An 11604-nucleotide genomic window follows, 5' to 3' on the forward strand; every position below is an offset into this window, starting at 1 on the left:
CGAAGCGATATTTATCTTAGGTTTTATGGTATTCATTAACACTATCACTGTGATATTAAAAAAAGTTTGAAATATTTTTATGCCAAAAACAATTTTTAGAGCTAAAAATTCCCATTCGCTACTTAGCAACAATATATTACAATATGTACGATATATTCTTATCACATTTCCTCAGTACTTGGTCCTTCCTTGCTTTCTTTTCTAATACAGTAAATGCAAAACATGATTATTGCAAAATAAAATCTGTTCGCTACACATGTACAGATTTTTTATGCGAAGGAAAAGGACATTAAAGATCATTTCAACAGAAGAATATCTACATTTAATGTGTTAAACTGATAGAGACAGCTCGAGGACATGGCACTCTAGCTGTACTGTTGATAGTGAGCGGCTAACACAATAGCTGAAAAGAAATTACCCCAGCCCCTATGGGTCTTTTTCACCTGTAGTGCTGTGTTGCCAATTAAATTAATACGATAACCCAAGTGGTGTGAGAGGAAGTGAGAAGATCAGCAGGGAGCTGCGAAACGAGCTGAAGACAAAGAAGTGGTACAGTTTCCTGTTCTCCTCCTTCGCTCTCAGTCCTCCTGGCTGCCGGTTAGACGTCCTCACATCGTAGTTTTAATTACTGTTACTGAAGTTTCACACAGACTGCGCAGTTCAAATCTGCCTGATTATTGTGTGTAGAAATGTTGAAATGACTCAAATGTTGCGTATTGGAACCCACCCGTGTCTTTCTCCCCCCTTCTCTCCTCGCAGTTTATTTCCTGGGCACCTTCCCCTTTCAATCAATGTGGTTCCCTGCTGAATACGGCCACTAGCATTAGATTTCATTTAGATCTCATTTACAACGCAGATGGAATGGCGCTAGCTGCTCCCCGTGCAACCGTGCGATTACTGAAGGCTTTCAGTGGGAGGACGCTCATTTTCCCACCCTGTTGGCTCAGATTACTGCATCCGATGATCAGCTCTGGCCATTAGTAGAAAAATCTGTAGCGTGTTCTTGTTAATGGGGCTTGTTGTAGCAATTACTATTCCTATGAGCACAGTGTGTTTAAGGTACTTGGCAGCAGAAGACAGCACAGTTACAGATCAACGTTTTCATACCTGCAGTTTGTAAATTTTGTAAATTCTCCCTATGCTGTGGTTTCTTTTTGAGGAAAAAAGGTAGCAGGTAATCATGATGTGCCACTGCAAGGGATGTGTGAAAGTTCAGCCCACTGGGTGTTAAGATATAGCTGGCAAAGCAGAGGTGAGAGGAAAGTCAGGTGTTTAGGACGGCAGTTTGTGAGCCCTGCCACATTACAGCACACCTGGCTACAGGAGCTCAAACTCCAGGTCACCCGGTAGTTGCATCGAGGTCAAGAGCCCGTGCTCATCACAAATAAACTTATTTCGGATTGTTGTGAGGACCTTTTTTCGAAAAAAAAAAGCGGGGGGTCTATCTGTACGTGAATGATCACACCTCTCCAATCGAACTGCCCCAAAAGTGAAAAACAACTGTTTTAGCTGGACTTAGGTGTGAAAGTACCTGTCACTGTTTTTTAGGTCAATTTGTAGAAAGAGTTGTGAGACAGTTTGCACTCAACCAGTTTAAACTACCTCTATCTGGCAAGCTTACACGTCTGCTGTAACGTGCAAACCTATTTGTGCATTTTTGTGGTGTATGGGAGAGCTGAATAACACAATTGCAACCTTTAAACACGGCTTAAATATTTGGTTTACAAAGCTAAGATTACACGAGAAAAACAGAAGCGAGATGGTCGAGTGCATTCTGGAGCAAAGTGTAACAAATAAGTAAATATTTAAAATGTGTTTTATTTATTATTTGCCCAATAACATGAATAACTCGAGCTTACCATTTATCCCTTCCAAATGTCACTGCAAATGATTCTGTTTACTTGCAGTTAAACTCCTGGAAAGCGTAATTATTTGCATACATGCATGCGGTCTGCTGTCAGTTTCTTTTGAATTTCTTCAGCAAGCTAACAGCTGTTTGTTTGTGGCGTTTGTTTGGACAGCCAGTGTTTGTTTAGCTAACGTTCCCTCTTTATTTTTAAGTAACCTGCCTCTGATTTAGCATGTCAAACTCTGTTTACTAGTCGCGGCGAGAGCTGCGCGGCTTTTGCAGACAGTTGACTATTGTCTTCGGAGGCTCTGCGAGATGTTTGTTAAATAAAGACTATGTTGAAAGACGTGTGTATGAACCAGTCAGGCGGGATCTGATGAAAGGCACTCTTGTAACAGTCTCGGTCACCGTTTTTGTGTGTTTGTTTTTTTTCTAACCTGCGTCTCTGAAGCCTCAGTACTATGTAAAAATGCAGTACTAAATCACTGCAGTGCCCCTTTAATGAGGGCTTTCTGATGCAAGAGCACCACAAATTATAAGCTCTGAGAAGACTCAACACATCTCACAGTGTCAACAAAGTCACTCTTAAATTATTTATGCCAGGACGTTTCTACTGAATTGCATAATGCTGTAAAAGTTCTTTTTAAATTACTCAGTATTCATAAAATACAGAATAAGGTCAGATTTATACTCCCACAGTAACATAATGTAGTATAAAATGTGTATAAAAGAGGATTTAGCTCACACACTCCTTCACAAATACAGATTAGACAGACGTAATCCAGTCTAAGCTACAGCACTGTGCAAAAGCTACTCTTATTTTCTTATATTTTAGAATAGAATGCCTTTATTTTTGATTATATGGGAGTACAATGAAATTTGAAGCCTGTCTCTGAGTGCTACAGATGGATAGATTGCCGTTTGGACCTTGATTGTCTGTAGACCTGCTCGAGTGAAGGTAGCTGGTTGTCCTCTATGTTGATTTAATGACTCTCTGAACAGCTTTCTTGTCAGCCTCGGTGCAGCTGGCATACCACACCAAGATGCCAGGCTAAGTATACTCCACCGAGCTGTGGTAGAAGGACACAAGCAGCTGTTTGGGCAGGTTTGCTCTTTGCAGTGTTTCTAAGAAGTCAAATGGCTTCTGTGTCTTCTTCACGCGAGAGGTTGTGTTTAGAGTCCGTGTGAGATGAGTGTGCCGAGGAATTTAAAGCTGGGCACTCTCTCTACAACGTTTCCACTTATGCAAAGCGGAGCAGGTTCCTCTTCACGTCTCCTGAAGCTGACGATCAACTCTATATTTGGCTTCCAAGGAGACTTTCTTGCAGTTTTTAAAAAGCGGCCGTGAGCAATGGTTCTCCAGGCTTCCTGAAAGTCTTTCAAAGTTTTTCTTTGGGCATTGGCTGATTTTTCACTAATTTTCAGTACAGTCTTTCTGTCTGAGGGAAATGTCAGATGATTTTTTTGTTAAGTCCTTTATCACTGAGCTATTAATCACTCAATTTATTTATTTAACTCAAGGGATGAACCAGTATTGTGTGTTGGCACATCTTTAGACTCTTTATTATTAGCAGCCTGTAGCAAAAACACACGATTTCCTTTCATTTCTTTATCTGAGTCTATGAAAAATGTCAAAGATAATATAGTTTGACAGAATAAAATATCTCTTTCGGGTGTGTAGTGCTTTCTGTAAAAAAAACTGAGGAAACTGGACAAGTGGTGGACAAACAAGTGACAGCTCTAAAATAGTATCTACACCAGCATCCGGAAATCATGCAAAGACCTGACACAGGAAAGATGCATCTAGATATTCAGCTGTTCCATCTACTGTACTGAAGCTTCATCAGAAATGGCCTCAGTGGAAGAGTGGCTGTAATGAAGCCACTCTTAAAGAAGCTTATGGAAGGGAAACAGGGAGAAAAGGCCAAATTACACAAAAATGGGAGCAACAGGTCTGATGGAGTGATGAATCCAAATGAGAAATTTCTGATTCTGATTTGATTTAAATTAAATACCATCTGCAAAGCATCTGATTGGCACGAGAATGATCCCAAACACACTGCCTGTGCTGCAAACACACACCTAAATAGAAAAACACACAGTGGAACACCATCAATCATGGATTGGCCTCACCAGAGCCCAGCCCTCAACATTATTGAAGCAGTGTGGGATCATCTTGACAGAGAACAGAACAAAAGGCAGCCAACATCCAAAGAAGAGTTTTGAATGTCCTTCAAGAAGCCTGGAAAACTATTCCTGAAGAAATGACAGGAAAGCTTGTCTCAGAGAATTCAGGCTGTGTAGAAGTATAAAGGTGGTGATTTTCAAGCTCATGAGAACTGTAAAAACTTTGTTTTTGCCTAATATACTATATTTCCATTTCGGTTTACACATGTTTCAAAAATGTCTTGGCAAGTTTCCCAGGAAATATGATGGGTGGCTCAAGACTTTTGCACAACACTGTATTTCGTGACTTCCAGATTTATAGACACTTACAGCTGTCTGAGCTTCTTAATTATTAGGTAGATGCTACTTGCTTTTTGTGCACTGTAATATGTACATGCAGACGTTTGTATGTTTAGCTCAGCCCAGCATGTCAGAAGGTCACAATGCACCTCACATGACCTTTGCACAAACAACTTGTACGCCAATAATTATACGGTTATTAACAGCAGTGGCAGACTATGAGTGTCTGTGTGTCTCTGTGTAATGGGGCGATTAGCAGAGCCTCACTTTGGAACCAGTTGTACGAGATGCTCTGCCGTCTGCTGTTGGTGTCTACAAAACCACATTCCTCTGTCAGTCAGCACCAAAACAACAGTTTGAAGCCGCACAGTGTCCTGACCCCTCAGCTGCATACTCAGTTACACCACGGTCAAAGCATTTAACCTGAGCTCCGCTGCTGCATGGACCTCATTAGACTGGCTGGCAAAGCATACCAGAGAAGCCCATCTCTAAAACCAGGTGTCAGAGAGTCATTACTCTCCTGTCTGACCCACGGAGCAGCTGGAAATATTCTGGAGATAGATACAGCGACGAGTGGAAACACTGAGAGCAGCCCTGCTTTATTTCAATGCCATCAGACCGTAAACACAATAGTTGCTAATCAGCATCAGGGACCTTCTGTACAGACAGAAAATTGTGCTCCTGTCTGGTCTCCAGTCTTATTAATCAAATGACTACAGAGGGAGTGTCTGCCCCTGCGTGTGTCTCATAGGTGCAGGCTTGTAGCAAACTGTCTGCTCGGTCATGTGTTTCTCACTTTGACTAGACATCAAAGTTTGGTGTGTTGCCCTCAAGAAACCTATTTTTAGCCTGTTTCCAGGTGTAAGTGCAGGGGTATTGGGGCTATTACAGTGCATACAGTAGATTTATGTCTCAGGTATGATGGGCAATGTGTCACCTTATTAGAACAATGAATGCTGTCTGGTAACAGCTGCAGTCTTTGTGTTGTTTTTAGTGCAGACTGACCATATTTCAGTGGGAGTAAGACTGAAAGCTGCCTTTTGTTCTCTTGGGTTGTCATCATTTTTTTTGTCACATTTGAGAAAAAGTTGTGCTGTGAAACCAGATTATAGCACATTTAGGAAGCCAGATAAACGCTTTTAAATGTTCCACTGAAGGATGAGCCGAGTTTTATTTATAGAGAACGCTTCAAAGCAGCAAAAAAGTGTTGCAGAAGTATGCCACCAAAACACAGGGAAAAAAGACAACTGGGCAATAGATAATCTAAAGAGTAATCACTTTGTTACATTGCCTACCCAATTACATACGGGTCTCAATTCTGTCAGACAGGTAGGTCTTAAGCGAGGATTTAGAGGGGAAAAATGTAGGACAGATCTGATATGAACGGGTAGTCTGTTCCGATGCTTAGAGGTGCCAGCTGAAAAAGTACAAAACCTCTTTGTTTGTAACTTGGACTTGAAACCACCTGGAGCATCTGGTCAGATGATCTAAGACAGGGATGGGCAACATGTCGTCTGAGACAAAGAGCCAGACTTTGAACAACAACATAATGCAGACTTATGCTTTGTGGATTGCGTAAGCATGGTATTCTTGTTTCAAAAATCAAGATATTTCTTTAGGACTTGTGACTGTTTTGTGTCAGTGGAGTGTACTGTAAAACAAAGTGCTCCATTTGAAGCCAGCTGTAGTCCTGGTACAGAGGCCAGGTAACAAGAGATAGCAGTTAGCTGAAATAACAATGCTTGTTTAAAACTAAAAACACACCAACAGAAATCCTGAAAGGCTCAGTGTGTTTGGGTACTGCACCCTGTGATACTTTGCTATACAGAATAACACATCCCAGCCACGCCACCTGAGGGGGAAAAAGTGCCTAAATTTTGTACCCCGAAGTTTAGCTGAAGTCTCAATTAGTAGAGGCTCTTGCTAATATTTTATATTATCTGTTATTTTAGTGTATTATTGTGTACTCCAGCCACTTGGTATTACTGGGTTGAACCTCTTTTGCCTAGAGAGCATCTATTTAACAAGGCACTGACATTTATTCATGATGCGAATCTCCTGTTCCACCACATCTCAAAGGGGCTCTACTGTATTGAGATGGATTTCAGGTTGTGATTTTGGGGTCCTTTGAGTACAATAAACTCATTTTCATGTTCATTAAACCAGTTTGAGATGATTTGATCTCTCTGACGTGGCATATTATCCTGTTGGAAGCAGCCATCAGAAGATATGTACAGTGTGGTCATAAAGGGATTGTCAGGCCAGCAGCAATGTTTAGGATCGCTGTGGTGTTTAAATGATGCTCATTTGATGTTAAGGAGCCCAAAATGTACAAAGAAACTACCTAATACTACTTGACCATGTCTAATGTTCCTAAATGCATTTGAATTGTTGTCATGTGATTGGTTGATTAGATATTATTATTAGATTAGATATTTGCATGAACAAATTGCTGAACATTTGTACCTAATAAAGTGGCATGTGGTTATAGTGGTGATACATCGGAAAGTTGGAAAAAACTGTCCTTAACATGGTCTAAGATCAGACATAGAAATTTTGCAGCTAATATAAGGAGCGCTGCCGATGTTAAAGACGGCATCTGAATGACCAAATAATAAAACCTTGGATTAAAAGTACAGAAAAATTCTCATCTGACATGATTATAATTAAGATCTCTCTGTCTCTCTCCTGTTGTTGTTGCGTTCTAATAGTTTCTCATTCTCTTTTATTTTTCAAGCTGAATTTAATCCTGTTATTCCCAAGCTGGAGAAGAGCGTCAGTGGAAGCAGCCCATCCAGGGATCGCCTTCTTCTCACCGTGACGATGCTCTTTTTGGCCGCTCTCTGCATCTCCTAGCAACGGCCATCCCATTAGCGTCACCATGCCAACTAGCCTTGGGAAGGTGTACAATATCAGAGGAGAGGATAGGAGAGGAGAGGCAAATAGTGCAGAAAGCAAGAGGAGCAAGACTTTGAAATTAGAGTTTGGAAGAATCACAATGTGTGTGTGTGGGGAGGGAGTGCGTGTGTCATTTGTGTGCGTGCGTGCATGTGTGTGTCTGTGTGTGTACAGCTGTGTGTTTGAGGGAGTGTGGTTTTGGCAGAGTACAGGCACCTTCAGACACTTGGTGACACAGACTGAACCATATCTGGCATTAAAGTCAGCCTGTGCCCACAGGTGCAGGTGGGGGTAGACTGTTTGTGAGTGTGTGTTTTTCTGTTTCTGTGTGCGTGTGTGTGAATGTGTGTGTGTGTGTGTGTGCATGAGCAGGCCAAATGTTGAGCTTGTTGAATCCTGCACACCACACAAAGCATTTATTCCACAGGTGAGGTGGAGCTCAAATCCTAATAAAAAGATGAAATCCAACCACCAAACTGAAACCTATTTGAAGACTTTCCCTTGGATCTGATTGGCTGTAAGAATCCTTAAGTCTAGTTGCCATAGTTTCTTGCAACAAATAGAACTGAAATGAACTGATTCATATAGATTTCAGCAGTACTGAACTGAAATTGCCTTTTTGTTGTTCTTGTTGTTGTTTATCTTGATGCTGGGAGCTTTTCCCAGCACACAGAGGAAAAAAAAAATGGAGCCAGCTGATGAACTATGTTGGCCCCATGTAGTCAAAGTAGCCGGTAGTTCATACACAGATAGACCCTGGGACTCCAGACCACCAGTGTTTCAGTTGCCATTTCCACTATGCTGTGTCATTCTGTGTTCACCATCAGCGCTCAGAAGGCAAAAGGACAGAAAGGGGTCATGGGAAAATACAAAGCATTTAAATGTCGACTCACCATTTTGAGGAAAAGATAGAAGAGGGGGAAAGGAACCTGAATATGTGGCATTGACAGACAGTGCAAGGGTTTGTGGACGTTAGAAGTTGCTGTGCTACTTTTCTGTCTTTTCCTTGAAGTACTCAGTTCGTCCTCTGCCAGCTCCGAGGTTAATGAAGCACACGATGGCCATCGAGCAGCCATGGATACACTCAGCAATACTACGCTCCTCACAAGCGACTGCAAGCTGTTCAGAGGAGAGGAAGGGGAACCCGGAGGAGGGGACGAGAGAGGAGGAGCAGTCACTCACACGAGCATCAATAAATAGGTCCTGTCCAAGCCATGTTGGTTTAGCGGCCTGCTCTACCAACCCTGTCCTCTTTACGCCCATATGTCAGTTGCCACACTTTTGCGTTTCTGTTTGAGTGTGTTTTATGCGTGCCCGAGTGGGGAAAAAACAAAACCATCTCGAGTGTGCTGTTTGTCTGTGTTTGAGAGCGAGAGAGAGAGACTATTTTAAAAGGTACTAACAGCCTAAAAATATACATACATCTACATACTGTACATCTTATAAGTATGAAAACGCAAAAAAAAAAATAAAAAAAATCAAAACACGACTAAAGCAGCAAGTTATACATACAAACCAAGTGCTTTGGTGGGGAGGTACAGCAGTCCAAAACTCAAACAAATGTACCAGTTGGTTGCTTCAGAATAGCGTTTCCATAGCAACTAGCACCTTATTCACCATGGTTACCCTACCCTGCCAACGGATGGACTCTAGTAGGGCATGGCTTACCATAGTAGCTGATAACAATGATGAAGGTGATGTTGATTATAATGATAATAAAGAGGATGATGACGATGGACTGTGAGCTGGCCGTTAGTCGATAAGGACTGACGCCACGCGGCTCGCCCACCGGTACGTGAGGCGTTCAAGTACTCGTGTAAATGTCACAACAGAACAGAATGGAATTCTAATGTATTGAAATCTGACAAGGTGAAATGTGATGTAAGCATTTTTACAAACTTGAAGCTCAGTTTTCTTTGCGGTTGTTTTCCTTTCCTTTCTTTTTTTAATTTTCAGTTTTCTTGAGTTTGCTGTGGTACATAACTGCTTATGTTGAGATGGGAAGACGGGTTTTAAAAGTTTGAAAATTGGGTTGGGTTAAGCTTTATGTAAACCTGGGCTGCACTCTGTGATTCTCTTCAACTCGTTCAACTTTAAGGTAAAGTCATGCTGCATACTATGTTTTTAACAACAACACTGGCGCGTCGCTTTATTTCCTTTAAAAGACGCTCCGGTGACTATATACATGAGTTAGGAGATAATTAGGAGCATTAGTGAACTCGTGAGAACGTTTTTAATGTAATCTCTGGCTCTGGGGTATAGACTGTAAATAAAAGACGGGCACAGCAACAGTGACATCACATATTGGTTTGTGAAGTCCAGTTTTGAAGCCATTATTTTAGCCTTTTGCCAACACTGCAAGCACAGGAAAGAGGTACAGTTCAGTGGCTTAACAGAGAACTACTGGCTACAGCTTCCTGGCAGTCCACATGCCTAATTATGATAACTTTAACCTTTAGAAAAGTTAAACGGATAAGTAAACTAAGCTGAACTTTAGCCTTGAAATTTTAAATAGATGTCTTGTTTAATCAGTAAGGGCCATGACATTTGAAAAATATAGGCTTGTACAAGACATGACTTCTGAGAGGAGTTACAGAGTTGCATCATGGGAATTGTAAGATCAAGTATTTTTGAGTTGAGGATTTTATAGTGTGGACAGAAAGTTGGTATTTGTTATCTGTTTTAGCTGTTCTCGTTTTCATTTTGGCCATGTGCTTTTATCTTAAAGAAATCCCAGATTTATAAAAGGGAAGTACTAAAGTGATAACCTTTTAAAATAAACTATGTCTGTTTGCTATTAATTGTATATAGATAGCATATGTTTCACTGAGGCAGAGATATATTTTGAACCTTTTTAAAGGTGTAATTTTTACCTATTTTGGCCTTTTTGGAGACCTAAATGGGTTAAAATGATCAATATGTCTAGTAAGAAAAACTGAAAAGAATGCAAGTAAGTCTAATGAAATGTCACCCTGACAAGAGATTGTGCCTGTGGAAATAAACAAACAATTAAAAGACCATGTGTGATCCAGCCCCAGGTGTACATATAGCTCATGGTGGGAGGGTGAAGGAGGAAAGGTTTGGGTTCGGGTGTCCAATGGGAGAATTGAAGAGTTTGAAAGGTTAAATCACTCTTCAAGAAGTTGCACTTAAGAACTCAGACACGCGGGCGAGAAAACATGTATGTGTGTTCATGGGTGCGTTCGTGTGTGCAAATTATTGAGAGAGAGCGAGTGAGTGAGCGAGCGACAGACTCTTTGTTTCTGATCTTTCCATGTGTGCGTATGAATGAGAAAATGTGACTGATTGTTGTCTGGCAAAACAATAAAAGCATTTACTAGTGTTGGAAACAACAATTACAATCATGTTTACCTTCGACTGGAATGACTTTAAATGAACTTGAAAATAAACTGTAAACTGAACGAACCATAACAGAGGTTATAACAATGATCATGATAACAAAATAATAAGCTTACAAATGTTACTTTTAACAAGACGTGTGTTCGCCTCTTTATTTGCTTCCCCCTGTTAATCTCCCTCAGCCTCCCTGCTCTCTAAGTCTTTGAGGATCTAAAAAAAACAAAATAAGCATGGAGCTAATCCAAGACAACAGATGGAGGGGTTGCAGAAAAAAGGTTTTACCTGGTATACTCAGTTCTCTGTAGATAATGTTGTTTGGGAGCTCACAGATGTGATTTTCCATATCAAAGTTGGTGTGGCAAGGCTCTCCCTCTGCAGTAATACCTTTACACACTCCGATTAGGAGAGATAAGCACTTCAATCACCAACCCAACATTTGAATGACAATGGGACAGGGCAGCAGTGTGTACCTGTACGTCTGGACCGGCTGATGGAGGGATAATGCTGCTCCTGATGTCAGAGTGCAGCCAAGCTTAAAGGCTGTGATGTTATGCAACAGGTTTCTGTCGTATAGGTAGAGGTAACGTATTCACCACTGAGTGACAGGACAGCACAAGGGTTGAGATAAACAGATAGAGTTGCGGTATAGAAGGAGATGGAGATGTGAAATGCAGAGTTAGACATTTAGAAAGATGAGATTATACAGAAAGTCAAAGTGTGGATATTTACAGTCATTTGAAAAGGACACTGCTCAAAGGACTATATGCAGTCCTAAAGCTAAGTATAATCAAATGCACTTAAGTGATGATTAGCAAGTTTTGGCAATTTGCAGGGCTGGAGCATTCAGGGGGTTCTTAACATAATGTCACAGATTAGTAGGCAGAGGACTCACTCGCAGGACTCTGAAGTTTAGAGAGAAGGTGAGGGTTTATTTGCAATGTGACACCAAGTGAGAATATATACATATATACAGTGGAACAGATAACACGGGGCTCCAGGGAGTAGGGCGGGGTCCGAAGGGAAGGTCCAAG

The 11604-nt window shown here is 41.2% G+C and overlaps 1 protein-coding gene across 1 annotated transcript in view; it reads left to right on the forward strand.

The window, feature by feature from the left end:
• Nucleotides 1–10704, forward strand: part of efna3b (ephrin-A3b) — a 67657-nt gene extending 56953 nt beyond the window's left edge. The window contains exon 7 of the mRNA XM_005936079.2: nucleotides 7053–10704. Coding sequence (XP_005936141.1) covers nucleotides 7053–7171 — 119 coding nt within the window. The 3' untranslated portion in view covers nucleotides 7172–10704. The remainder of the gene's footprint in view (nucleotides 1–7052) is intronic.
• The last annotated feature ends 900 nt before the right edge of the window (nucleotides 10705–11604 follow it).

Source organism: Haplochromis burtoni, unplaced genomic scaffold (genome assembly GCF_018398535.1).
Source record: "Haplochromis burtoni strain Fernald_Lab_line unplaced genomic scaffold, NCSU_Asbu1 Contig_204, whole genome shotgun sequence".
NCBI lineage: Eukaryota > Metazoa > Chordata > Actinopteri > Cichliformes > Cichlidae > Haplochromis > Haplochromis burtoni.